This window comes from Oncorhynchus tshawytscha, linkage group LG30 (genome assembly GCF_018296145.1).
Source record: "Oncorhynchus tshawytscha isolate Ot180627B linkage group LG30, Otsh_v2.0, whole genome shotgun sequence".
NCBI lineage: Eukaryota > Metazoa > Chordata > Actinopteri > Salmoniformes > Salmonidae > Oncorhynchus > Oncorhynchus tshawytscha.
The window spans coordinates 22,783,616-22,798,293 of record NC_056458.1 but is presented as its reverse complement, the minus strand read 5'-3'; the positions used below and the strand labels follow the sequence as shown (position 1 = coordinate 22,798,293).

The following is a 14,678-nucleotide window of genomic DNA, read 5'->3' as shown; positions in this document are numbered from 1 at the left end:
TGCTAGAATAATATGGAAATAGGCCTAGGCCAACTACACATTTATGCTACAGCTGTGGAAAGTTTTTTCTTTTGACTTTTCATTAGATTTTTCCATCTTGGTATTGTTTGCTCACTTTCACAGCTTGTAGCCTAAAATATTTGTAATTTTAAAATAAATATTTGATTGAGAATAGCATAGACTTTGATAATTATTCCCATTTAAAAGCTGCAACTTTAGGACAAACACTTTCTTAGAATAGTTTGGAAAATACTCTACTCATAACCAGTGGTATAAAATACTACTAAAGTAGTTTTTTGGGGTATCTGTACTTTACTTTACTATTTTAACTTTTACTTCACTACATTCCTAAAGAAAATAATTTATTTTTTACTCCATTTTCCCTGACACCAAAAAGTACTTGTTACATTTTGAATGTTTAGTAGGACAGGAAAATGGTCTAATTCCCACACTTCTTAAGAGAACATCCCTGGTCAACCCTACTGCCTCTGATCTGGTGGACTCACTAAACGGTATCAAATCAAATTTTATTGGTCACATATACACATGGTTGGCAGATGTTAATGCAAGTGTAGCGAAATGCTTGTGCTTCTAGTTCCGGCAGTGCAGTAATATCTAACAATTCCCCAACATCTACATAGTACTCACAAGTCTAAAGGGGTGAATGAGAATATAAATATGTGGATGGCCGAGCAGCATAGGTAAGGTGAAAAAATGGTATTATATACATATCACTAATGTAGGATATGTAAACATTATTAAAGTGGCTTTATTTAAAATTGCATTGTTTAAAGTGACTAGTGATCCATTTAAGGTGGCCAGTGATTGGGTCTCAATGTAGGCAGTCTTGTTAGCGGGGCCGCGACGCTGGCACTGTATTATCCTCGAAGAGGGCGTTTTAGTTTGTTTGGAAGCGTGACATCTGTGTCCGTGACTTGGCTGGTTTTCTTTTTGTAGTCTGTGATTTCCTGTAGACCCTGCCACATATGTCTTGTGTCTGAATTGCGACCCCATTTTGTCCCTGTACCTGCATTTCGTTTGTTTGATTGCCTTGCAGAGGGAATAACTACACTGTTTATATTCAGCCATATTCCCAGACCTCTTTCCATGGTTAAATGTGGTGGTTCACGATTTCAGTATTGTGCGGATGCCGGCATCCATCCACGATTTCAGGTTAGGGGCGGTTTTAATTGTCACAGTGGGTACAACATCCCCAATGCACTTCCTTATAAACTGACTCACTGAGTCAGCGTATAGATCAATGTTGTTCTCTGAGACTGACCGGAGCATATCCCAGTCCGCATGATCAAAACAATCTTGAAGCGTGGATTCCGATTAGTCAAACCAGCGTTGAATAGTTCTTGTCACTGGTACATCCTGTTTGAGTTTCTGCCTATAAGACGGTAGGTGCAAGATGGCGTCGTGGTCGGATTTAACGAAGGGTGGGTGGGGGAGGGCTTTGTATGCATCGCGGAAGTTAGAATAGCAGTGATCGAGTGTTACTCCCGCGAATACTGCAATCAGTATGCTGATTAGAATTTAGGTAGCCTTGTTTTCAAATTTGCTTTGTTAAAAGACCCAGCTACAATAAATGCAGCCTCAGGATATATGGTTTCCATTTTACATAGAGTCCAGTGAAGTTTCTTGAGGGCCGTTTTGGCGTCTGCTTGAGGAGGAATGTATACATCTGTGATGATTACTGACGAGAATTCTCTTGGGAGGTAATATGGCTGGCATTTGATTGTAAAGAATTCTAGGTTGAGTGAGCAGAAGGACTTGAGTTCCTGTATGATTACACCATGAGTCATTAATCATGAAGCATACACCCCTGCCCTTCCTCTTCCCAGAGAGGTGTGTGTCTGTTGGTGCAATGCATGGAGAAGTCTGGTGGCTGAACCGATTTTGACAACATATCCCGAGAGATCCATATTTCAATCTCTGTTTCTCTGGATGGCAACCCTTGCTCTAATTTTGTCTACCTTGTTGTCAAGAGATTGGTGTGTAGTATACTCTGGAGTGGTGGGAGATGCGCACGTCTACTGAGCCTGACCAGGAGGCCGCTCCGTCTGCCCCTTCTGCGGCGCCGTTGTTTTAGGTCGGCTTCTGGGATTAGATCCATTGTCCTGGGTGGTGGTCCAAACAGGGGATCCACTTTGGGAAAGTCGTAATTCCTGGTTGTTGTGTTGGTAAGTTAATGTCATTCTTATATCCAATAGTTCATCCCGGCTGTATGTAGTAAGACTTAAGATTTCCTGGGGTAACAAGGTAAGAAAATAATACATAAAACAAAATACAGCATAGTTTCTTCAGGACTCGAAGCGACCATCTCTTTTAGCGCCATCTTTCATGTGGTGCGTGCCCCTGGCTATTTGTAAAAATAAATAAAAAGGTGCTGTCTGGTTTGCTTAATATAAGGAATTTGACATGATTTATACTTTTCATACCTAAGTGTATTTTAGCAATTATATTTACTTTTGATACTTCAGTATATTTAAAACCAAAGACTTTTACTCAAGTAGGATTTTACTGGGTGACATTTACTTGAGTCATTTTCTATTAACCTCTAGTGACACCCCATCCCGTGAACGGGACCGTTGTCATCATCTGACACTAATTAGCATAACGCAACGGACATAAATCTTCCTAGAAAATATTCCTATTCATGAAAATCACAAGTGAAATATATTGGAACACAGCTTAGCCTTTTGTTAATCACCCTGTCATCTCAGATTTTCAAAATATGCTTTACAGCCAACGCTAGACAAGCATTTGTGTGAGTTTATCATAGCCTAGCATAGCATTATGCCTTGCTAGCAGCAGGTAACCTTGTCACGGAAATCGGAAAAGCAATCAAATTAAATCGTTTACCTTTGATGAACTTCGGATGTTTTCACTCACGAGACTCCCAGGTAGACAGCCAAAGTTCATTTTTTCCCCAAAATATTATTTTTGTAGGCGAACTAGCTCCGTGTGTTCTTCACGTTTGGCTGAGAAATCGCCGAAATTGCGGTCACCACAACCCTGAAAAATATTCCAAATTAGCCCCATAATATCGACAGAAACATTGCAAAAGTTGTTTAGAATCCATCCTCAAGGTGTTTTTCTAATATCTATTCGATAATATACAGTGCCTTGCGAAAGTATTCGGCCCCCTTGAACTTTGCGACCTTTTGCCACATTTCAGGCTTCAAACATAAAGATATAAAACTGTATTTTTTTGTGAAGAATCAACAACAAGTGGGACACAATCATGAAGTGGAACGACATTTATTGGATATTTCAAACTTTTTTAACAAATCAAAAACTGAAAAATTGGGCGTGCAAAATTATTCAGCCCCCTTAAGTTAATACTTTGTAGCGCCACCTTTTGCTGCGATTACAGCTGTAAGTCGCTTGGGGTATGTCTCTATCAGTTTTGCACATCGAGAGACTGACATTTTTTCCCCATTCCTCCTTGCAAAACAGCTCGAGCTCAGTGAGGTTGGATGGAGAGCATTTGTGAACAGCAGTTTTCAGTTCTTTCCACAGATTCTCGATTGGATTCAGGTCTGGACTTTGACTTGGCCATTCTAACACCTGGATATGTTTATTTTTGAACCATTCCATTGTAGATTTTGCTTTATGTTTAGGATCATTGTCTTGTTGGAAGACAAATCTCCGTCCCAGTCTCAGGTCTTTTGCAGACTCCATCAGGTTTTCTTCCAGAATGGTCCTGTATTTGGCTCCATCCATCTTCCCATCAATTTTAACCATCTTCCCTGTCCCTGCTGAAGAAAAGCAGGCCCAAACCATGATGCTGCCACCACCATGTTTGACAGTGGGGATGGTGTGTTCAGGGTGATGAGCTGTGTTGCTTTTACGCCAAACATAACGTTTTGCATTGTTGCCAAAAAGTTCAGTTTTGGTTTCATCTGACCAGAGCACCTTCTTCCACATGTTTGGTGTGTCTCCCAGGTGGCTTGTGGCAAACTTTAAACAACACTTTTTATGGATATCTTTAAGAAATGGCATTCTTCTTGCCACTCTTCCATAAAGGCCAGATTTGTGCAATATACGACTGATTGTTGTCCTATGGACAGAGTCTCCCACCTCAGCTGTAGATCTCTGCAGTTCATCCAGAGTGATCATGGGCCTCTTGGCTGCATCTCTGATCAGTCTTCTCCTTGTATGAGCTGAAAGTTTAGAGGGACGGCCAGGTCTTGGTAGATTTGCAGTGGTCTGATACTCCTTCCATTTCAATATTATCGCTTGCACAGTGCTCCTTGGGATGTTTAAAGCTTGGGAAATCTTTTTGTATCCAAATCCGGCTTTAAACTTCTTCACAACAGTATCTCGGACCTGCCTGGTGTGTTCCTTGTTCTTCATGATGCTCTCTACGCTTTTAACGGACCTCTGAGACTATCACAGTGCAGGTGCATTTATACGGAGACTTGATTACACACAGGTGGATTGTATTTATCATCATTAGTCATTTAGGTCAACATTGGATCATTCAGAGATCCTCACTGAACTTCTGGAGAGAGTTTGCTGCACTGAAAGTAAAGGGGCTGAATAATTTTGCACGCTCAATTTTTCAGTTTTTGATTTGTTAAAAAAGTTTGAAATATCCAATAAATGTCGTTCCACTTCATGATTGTGTCCCACTTGTTGTTGATTCTTCACAAAAAAATACAGTTTTATATCTTTATGTTTGAAGCCTGAAATGTGGCAAAGGGTCGCAAAGTTCAAGGGGGCCGAATACTTTCGCAGGGCACTGTATCCGTTGGGACAATTCGTTTTTCACTAGGACCGATTGGAATAATGGCTACCTCTGTATTTTACGCAAGAATCTCTCTCGGAGCCACCTAATGTGACAATTTACGCAATGTGGCCGCCTATGGCTATTCTTCAACAGAAATGTGTAAAACTACGTCACAATGCTGTAGACACCTTGGGGAATACGTAGAAAGCGTAAGTTCGTAGATGGTACATTCACAGCTGAATAGGGAGTCATAGGAAGGTAGCGCTTTCAAAACCTGGGGCACTTCCTGATTGGATTTTTCTCAGGCTTTCGCCTGCAACATCAGTTCTGTTATACTCACAGACAATATCTTTACAGTTTTGGAAACATTGGGAGTGTTTTCTATCCAAAGCTGTCAATTATATGCATATTCTAGCATCTTGTCCTGACAAAATATCCCGTTTAAAACGGGAATGGTTTTTTTCCAAAAATGAAAATACTGCCCCCTAACACCAAGAGGTTAAAGTTATCTTTACTTTTTTAAGTATGACAATTGGGTACTTTTTCCACAACTCTTCATAACTTTAAATTGTCTTAATTTAACTTTGATTTAATGATATTTCAGTTGGTAGTATTAGGTTTTTTGTAGTTTGGTTTGCAACAGCAAGGGGGGACTTATGCATGCGTCCTTTCAGTCTTACAATGCTTTGCTCAGCTGTAAGGTTTGTTCAAATTTCTCATTAGAAGAAACAATAGCAAGATATAAAATCTCTCTTTCATTACCTTAGGCCTCCCATGTTTTGGGGTTATTCAAAAGCAACTTAACTTTCTGAACCTAGAACTCTGTTAGATTCATTAGTTTGATCAAGAAATATCGCTGCAGCAGAAATGTAGAATGCATTCAACTGAAAGAGTGGATTAATAGGCCAAGTCGTATATCAAATGGAGAGAATATCAAATTTGGGCTTCTGTAACGAGACACAGGTGTGTTCTCTTTAAAAATATATATAAAAAACTGTCTTTTAGCCCAGATCATCTGACATTCGAGAGAGAAAAAAATGTATATATAGTGCATTCAGAAAGTATTCAGACCCCTTGACTTTTTCCACATTTTGTTATGTTACAGCCTTATTCTAAAAAAAAAAAAATTAAATCCTTGTCAATCTACACACAACACCCAATAATGACAAAGCAAAAATAGTTTAAAAAAAAAATTGTGCCCCCCCACTTAACTCTCTACTCTTAAATACCCCTGCAATGGACTTTTTTGTTGTGAAATCTAATATTTTCCTCATACTTTGCTATATGGATGTCGCATGGATCTGTTTTGTATATTTTATATTGACCTGTGTTAGTAGTTAGCACCTCCATAGTTATTGCATTACAAGTGCTTGCATTAAAACACCAAATTGAACACTGGAGAAAAGCATTCACAGAAAGTATATACCATTACACTTGTATTTCCAAAATGTCTGTCTATCCACCAGACCCGTTGTGTATTCCTCTGCTTGGCTGCTTGCATTGCCATGCGGATGTTGAAATGGATCCGGACTGGAAAAGCTGTTATTTTATGAGGTGACAGAGCCTGCTGACCTTCTCCAGCCATGGCCTCCAGGGCCAAAGGGCGTGTGTGTCATGGAGTCAAAGGTGACCTAGAGGAGTTCAGTTCACTGGGCTGTAACCAAGTCCACATGCAGGTTACATGGGAATTACTACCCACACTATAAGCCACACAGATGTTACTCTAGTCTACAGCAGGTGGCAGACTTTCACACAGACGGCAGGAGAAGAAATTAAGGAATGTAATTGTAGGGAAATCAGTCAGCACTATTGCCACGTCTTTTTTTTTTTTACACTACTCTCAATAATGCCTGCTTCTGTTGGACATGCAATGGCAAGAAGTGGTTTCCCTCCCTTGTTCGTTTTCTTCGTAATCACTTGGCAGTGAATATTTATCTAGCAGCAGTCAAGCAGAACCCATTAGCTTTCTGTAGCGACGCCAAGAGAGCCAAACCTTGCCTTAAGCGCCTGACCAGGTGCCTACTTGGCACAGTGACCTGGATCATGACATGCAGGGGGAGAGTGGACAATCCACTGTTTTGAGTTAGACCGGTGTTCAAATGCTATTTGAGTCTTTCAAATACTTGTTTGATCTAGCCCACCTGGAGTGCCATGTGGATGGGTTTTGCTGTTTTGCAAGCTCAATAAAGCACAGAGTATTTGAACCCAGGTCTGGAGTCCAGTGGAGGACAGAAATTCTAGTAAGTTTGTTATCTAATTGGATTAGCCTATTGGATCATTGGATTGTAAAAGGTCAAACTGAACTGTAGGTAGGTGGGTTAGATGGCTTGCGGTAGATAAGTTTGTTCTGTTTTTCTTTGCTCTCTTGGAGAGGAAATCAATTCTGACTTAATTGTACAAGAGTGTTTTCTGAAAGGGTTAAGCTCCCCTCCCCCCCATTTGAGTTGAAGGTCATACCAAACTGAATTGTAGGTAGATGGGTAGGTTGAATAGCTAGCGGTAGATAGTAGTTGGGTATTTTTGAACGGTCTATTCTACTCCCTTTCCTCATTGAAGGTTGTTAACCTGGCCAACATCCAGTGAGAATGCAGAGCGCCAAATTCAAATACAGAAATACTCATGACAAAAATTGAGAAAAGATAACTATTTTACATTGGATTCACAAGAAGTTCATCTTTAAACCTACCACGGTGTCAGATTTTTAAAAATACTTTACGGCGAAAGCAAACCATACAATTATTTGAGAACATAGCCCAGCAGACAAATCATTACAAACAGTAACCAGCCAAGTAGAAGAGTTACATAAGTCAAAAATAGAGATAAAAGTAATCACTTACCTTTGATGATCTTCATATGATTGCACTCAGAAGACATTCATTTATTCAAAAAATGTTCCTTTTGTTTGATAAATTCTCGCTTTATATCTGAAAACCTCCCCTTTGTTCGACCGTTTTCTTCAGTAATCCACAGGCTCCAACGCAGTCACAACAGGCAGACAAAAAAATCCAAATTGTATCCGTAAAGTTCATAGAAACATGTCAAACGATGTTTATATTCAATCCTCAGGTTGTTTTTAGCCAAAATAATCGCTAATATTTCAACCTTGACATTAACGTCAATATAAAAGGTAAACAAGAAAGGCACACTCCCGGTCTCGCGCATGAAAAAGCTCTGTGACACGGCAGGGTCCACTCATTCAGACTACTCTTACTCCCTAATTTTTCAGAATACAAGCCTGAAACCATTTCTAGACTGTAGACATCTAGTGGAAGACATAGGAACTGCAATTTGAGTCCTAAGTCAATGGATACTGTAATGGCATTGAATAGAAAAATAAAAACAAATAAATCCATTCAGGAAGCTGGATTTTTTTTCTCAGGTTTTCGCCTGCCAAATCAGTTCTGTTATACTCAGACATTATTTTAACAGTTTTGGAAACTTTAGAATGTTTTCTATCCAAATCTACTAATTATATGCATATCCTATCTTCTGGGCCTGAGTAGAAGGCAATTTAATTTGGGCATGCTTTTCATCCAAAATTCCAAATGCTGTCCCCTACCCTAGAGAAGTTAACAGCATGTGTGTGTGTTTCAAAGATCTCTCTGATGACCCATTTAAACTCCAGGTTAGGAAAAGGAAAAGATGATCTTGTGGTTGTCATTTCCTTACTCAAACAGCACTAGGGAACCAGTGAAAAGAAGGTGAGAGAGGGGAGAAATTAAAACTCAGACCAGGTCAGGGGGGGAAAAACAGTCTAAAAAAACTGGCAAACAGGGCTCCATTGAGATTTGGAGAACATCAGTGGTGTGGAAGCAGCACTGGAAGCACTTGAGCAGAATGGGGAGAGAAGACAGGAATGCCATCATGGTGCCCAGATGGCCTCCAAAATAAACACACGTGATCCCTGACCCCACCAGGACTGCTCTAGTGTGGAGGAATAACTGTGGTCCCTAAACCTTTTTAAATGGAGTTTCACAAGTGGTATTACCTGAATGTCTCCAAAAGGAACACAGATTTTTGTTGTTGCTAAATGTTTTCTGTTTTTTTGCTGAACACGACCCATGTCTACTTGGCCAAATGGTCTCTCTGATCTGTCTGTAGATCGAGCCCACCAATAATGTCTGTCTTCATGCATTCAAATTCATCCTTGTCCCTCTTCATGCTTTTTAAATAATCTACTTATCTTCTCTGCCTTTCTCCCGGTTTCTACTATTTCGCTCTTGTTCTCGTTCACTCTTGCTCGCTCTCCTTTTATCTTCTCTGCCTCATTCCCCCTCTGCCTCACCACTGAGTTTTGAAATTCCTTGGCCCCATCCGGTACCAGCATGGGATGTTTGGCTTGGCATAGCCAGACTTGTTCCAGCACAGTACTTTCGTGGAACAGGCAGAGGAGGGAGGTAGTCTGTGGTGTTCTGCGCCAGCAATGATAATAAAGAATGTTGCTCTATTCTCAATCACTCTGTAGGACTTGTCTTCAGACCTGTATCTGACCCAGGGGTTCTGCTATCTATTATCTACTGCTTTTAGTGAATACATTCTAAACTATTACTGGTAAATATGTATGTAATGTATGCTTATGTGTTATGAAAGTTCACTATGTGGATATACTTTACCAGTCAAGTTTGGACACCTACTCATTCTAGGATTTATTTTTAGTTTGACTATTTTCTACATTGTATAATAATATTGAAGACATCAAAACTATGAAAAAACACATATTGAATCATGTATTAACCAAACAATTGCATTTCAATCAACAAGTGTGCCTTATTAAAAGTTAATTTGTGGAATTTCTTTCCTTAATGCATTTGAGCCATTCAGTTGTGTTGTGACAAGGTATCGTTGGTATACAGACAATAGAACCCTATTTGGTACAATACCAAGTTCTTATTATGACAAGAACAGCTCAAATAAGCAAAGAGAACTGATAGTCCATTTCTTAAGGCATGAAGGTCAGAAAATGTCAAGAACTTTGAACAAATCTTCAAGGTCAGTCGCAAAAACCATCAAACGCTATGATGGAACTGGCTCTCATGAGGACCGTCACAGGAAAGGAAGACCCAGCGTTACTTCTGCTGCAGAGGATAAGTTCATTAGAGTTACCAGCCTCAGAAATCGGCAAGTAACTGCACCTCAGATTGCAGCTCACAGAGTTCAGGTAACAAACATATCAACTGTTCAGAGGAGACTGGGTGAATCAGGCCTTCATGGTCAAATTGCTGCAAAGAAAACACTACTAAAAAACACCAGTAAGAAGAATAAAAGACTTGCTTGGGCCAAGAAACACTAGCAATGGACATTAGACAGGTGGAAATCTGTCCTTTGGCCTGATTAGTCCAAATGTGAGGTGTTTGCGTTCAACTGCTGTGTCTTTGTGAGATGCAAAGTAGGTGAACGGATGCTCTTCGCATGTGTGTTTCCCACCATGAAGCATGGAGGTGGTGTGGGGGTGCTTTGCTGGCGACACTCCAGTGATTTATTCAGAATTCAAGGCACACTTAACCAGCATGGCTACCACAGCATTCTGCAGAAAAACGCCATCCTATGTGGTGTGCGCTTCGTCCAACTATCATTTGTTTTTCAACAGGACAATGGCCCAACACACCTCCAGGCTGTGTAAAGGCTATTTGACCAAGAAGAGTGATGGAATGCTGCATCAGATGACCTCAACCCAATTGAGATGGTTTGGGCTGAGTTGGGCCGCAGAGTGAAGGAAAAGCAACCAACAAGTGCTCTGCTTAAATTGGAACTCCTTCAAGACTGTTGGAAAAGCATTCCAGGTGAAGCTGCTTGAGAGAATGCAACGAGTGTACAAAGCTGTCATCAAGGCAAAGGGTTGCTACTTTGAAGAATCAAAAATATTACATATGTTTGACTTAACACTTTTTTTGTTTACATGATTCCATATGTTATTTTGTAGTTTTGATGTCTTCACTATAATTCTACAATGTACAAAATTGTAAAATAAAAAACAACCTTTTGAACGAGTAGGTGAATGAGTAACTTTTGACTGATCCTGTATATAAATGTGTACTTCAGTATTTTTATACAAAATGCAACATTTAGATACTTTTCATCATTGGTGCATCTGCCAAAAGCTTTATATTGATTGGTGGCTGCAAAAGTCAATCTTGGTTTGTACAGTATCTGCATTCTTGCTGTAAGCTAATGTGATTACTAATTGTCATGGGCAATCATAATGACTTGAATGATTGCATATATGAACTCTGATGGGTTGGGGTGGTTGTGGGTTCAGGACACCCTATCACTCACCCCATCTTTCACTGTAATTCTCTTCATTTAGTTGTCATGTGAGGCCTTTGATTTTCTACACCAGCTGAATCCAGGGGGAACAATCGCATGTATTGTACTTATGGTGTGTGTGTGTGTGTGTGTGGCATGATCCTGTGGACACCCTCTCCATGTGAAGATCATCAAAGGAAGCCATAGTCATCTTATTGACACTGGGTGCATGACCAGGCTGTTAAACTCCACTCCTGGTTCCCTTTCTTTTCTTATTTGGTTAGCTTTGAGGATATTGGACTGCCTGGTAAATGGGGGAATAACCCTAGGGCAGTTAGGCTAGCTTGTCACATTATGACATAGTACTGTTGTTCAGTTTGGGACAGTCTGTCTGTTCTCTCTTTAGTCTGAAGAATTAAGCAGCAGAACACTCAGTGAACTTTTAGCAGGCTTCTGAATGTGTAAGGGGTCAGACATTGAGTTTGGGTGATTGCTGCAACAGTAAAGAGATTTAACTGCTGTTTGATTTGTGGCTTCGCTTGGCTGGAGAGTGCATTAATAGGCCATGAAATGGTATATCATATCTGAAATAAACCGTAGGTCGCTGTAAGATTCATGCTGTGATTTGTAGGTCCGTCAGTTTATTGCTTTGTGAATGGTAATGAAGATATTGAGAACAAATGCTTGAATCCAATTCAAGTCTTTAATTTACACCCCAACGGAAGGATTGTGCTCAGCTGAAACACTATGCCAGACAAGTTTTACACCTCCTCAACTTGCACGTGTTCATTGGTCTCATTCTCATTGGTCAAGTGCAAAAACACCTATACCGACTCATTGGTCATTTACATTAACACTGCTCAACATGGCAACATATGGCTTCTAGATAATACTGAAGATTGTGTATGCATTGGTACATCTGATCTTCTTAGTTCTCTGGGACACGTGCAAAGCGGACCATACCTTCCCGAGAAGTTAACTAGTCACACAGGCAATGTGTAGGAGAAAGGTGTTTTAGCCATGTTACAGAAATACACAGGTATTGAAACATAATCAGTTCCCATCATTTGGTATTTTTTACGGTGTCACTTATTTTTCATCCTGACTCCTTTTCTTTCCTAAAGGGTGTTGTTTTAGCGCACCACTATTATGTTGCCTTAAAAGGAAAGTGGGTCATGGCGAGCTGTTTTAGCTGTGTGCCTCATTAACCCCACTCACTCGGTCACTAAATAGGAATTCAAACATGGCCAGACTTTTAAAACTAGACATTAATGAGCAGTGGGCTGCCTTTTTGTTAACTTTCTGGCCCAGATTGAACTGCATCATCATGATGAACTTGAATAGACTAGAGTGCTCTCTGTCTGGCATCATGAGAGAGTAGAGAATCTCCCTATTTGATGACTGGTGAAGAGTTGCCATGTATACATTTTAAAAATAGTAATTTAAAAAATGTATCCTTGTTTTTTTTTCTAGCAAATAACACGATCCTCACAAGAAGAAAAGTCAGACGATAAACCTGAAGAGGACAAGTTGGAGAAGTCAGAGAAAAAAGAGGACGAGCAGAATAAGGAAGAGGAAGAGAAAGATGAAAAGGAGGACTCCAGGTGAGTTTTGAATAGCTCTGTGTGCGTATGCACTTTTGCATGGGTTTCCCACAGGTACAGCTTTTAGTCCTGGCTATAGTCAGCCTCTGGCCCGATCCACCTCTGAGAATCTGTACCTCCCAGTAAATGTTTACCTTCAGTTGAGGTGACGGGAATTCTGGAGCCCTCATAGATGTGTTGTAAATCAGGCCATAGAGTGGGAGAGAACCACTGCCCTTCTCTGGGGTGATGGCCAGGCTGACCTCACCACCCGACTGCTTTCAATGTTCCATCGATTACTCCTGTCCTCTCTCCTTCGGATGTTCTACTCCAGTTAATTTTGAGATCAAGGGTTTAGAAGAATTGTCCTAACCAACCATCAAATGAGAAATGCAAGTGCCTGAAAATTCCACAATGGACATTTTCATAAACTGTACAAGCCTATTATTTGCATAGCTAAATGCTTAGGAAAGTCTAAATAATAATTACAACAACAACAAAAAACATTTATTTTTTTACAGGCACTTGCATTTCTCATTTGATGGTTGGTTAGGACACATGAGTCATGACTAACTGCTGCCCACTGATCCAGCTGGGTAAAAAGGCAGGGAGTTATCTGGCTAATGGATCCGATTCCTGGGGTCAAGATGTCTGCCGGGCTCTTCTCTTAAGTCAGTAGCTCTTTTTCATTTAGCTTTTCCTCAATTCTTCTAATCCCTTCTCCATCTCAAAATTAATTGGAGTTGAATAAAATAAAACAATCCCTTCTCTTGTGTCCTCCAGGGACATCGGAAAAGACAAAGACAAGTGTGACGGCGGGGAGGACGAGGACGGTAAGGAGCAGAGCACGCCACGTGGCAGGAAGACTGCCAACAGCCAGGGCCGGCGCAAGGGAAGGATCACCACGCGCTCCATGGCCAATGAGGCTGCCTCTGTGGCGGCCGAGGAGCCACCGCCACCCGAGCCTCTCTTACCCTCCGAGCCCCCTCAGCCTTCCAAACCTGAGCCTACTACCCAGAAGGCTGTGAGAGAGCCCACCAAATCTGCACCGGGTGAGCCCCCCATGGACCCTAACAGAGGAGGTAAGCACCTCAGCTATTCTACGCTTTTAGTTTTGTGGTTATGTTGTATTTGTGACAATGGGACTGAGTAGATAATAAGTCTCAACTCCTGTCAACTCGTGGTATTGCTCCTTAGCTATGGAGGTTTGAACAAGTGTGTGGGGAGTAAACTGTGGCTTCATGATTATCTTATGTGAGAGATCAACTTTTTTTCCTGGAAAGGCCCTGAAATATAATAGCATTGTGAGGATGCTTTTATAGGTCCCAGCTATAGAAGAGGACGGCACAACTTGCCTAAATAAGTCCCAATGGTCATACAGCTGAGCTGAAACACCTCTTGCTTCAAGAAAAACACCACATTCTATATAATTAACCCCAGGTACATTTACACACACGTGACAGGGTGGGCAGTTAACAACTGGAGTCAGTTCTATTCATTAGCTATATTTCTATCATGTCACCGCACTGAATAGGTCCCTGGTTCACCAGGTTCAGGTTGATTTTCTTTTTGATGTTTTGCTCCTCAACACAATGCCATAACAGACTGTCTCACTTCTGTAACCTAGCCAGGGGTTCCGTCTGTCTAGCCTATACCCTAGCCATCATCACAATGGCAATAGTGTGGTGTCTGGGGTGGACCTGTTGTCATGGCTCCTCACAGCTGTACCTCAGCCGAACCACTTCATTTGTCCTTGTGCTGCTCTGAGAGATTCTTTTGATGTGTGCTGAACGTCAAGACAGTGCAGGCTCAGGTCTCTGACCAGAGCATTCAAGCAAACACAAAAGTGTTTTCGAAAGGTGAATTTAAGCTACATCCTTGTAAAGATTTGAATGGAATAATTGATTATCCATCTCAGAAAGGTGAATATCCATCCAAGGATGTAAAATCAAGTTGTATTATTTTAAGGAATTTCGTCTTTATGGCTAATTTCTGTATTGACCAAAACCTACATGTTGTGCTGTCCTTTTTTAAGTCAGACTGGGAAATAAGGTGCAGTTTGTCAACCCCTTGTCCCCTCTTGGCTCTGGTGCGTCAGGGATTTGCATAGG

The 14,678-nt window shown here is 40.9% G+C and overlaps 1 protein-coding gene across 7 annotated transcripts in view; it reads left to right on the top strand.

Moving 5' to 3' along the window:
* Window positions 1-14,678, top strand: part of LOC112228567 (nuclear receptor corepressor 1) — a 112,878-nt gene that overhangs the window by 57,777 nt on the left and 40,423 nt on the right. For all 7 annotated transcript variants that reach the window (XM_024393986.2, XM_042309348.1, XM_042309349.1 and 4 more), the window contains 2 exons: window positions 12,458-12,588; window positions 13,351-13,649. In XM_024393986.2, coding sequence (XP_024249754.1) covers window positions 12,458-12,588; window positions 13,351-13,649 — 430 coding nt within the window. The remainder of the gene's footprint in view (window positions 1-12,457; window positions 12,589-13,350; window positions 13,650-14,678) is intronic.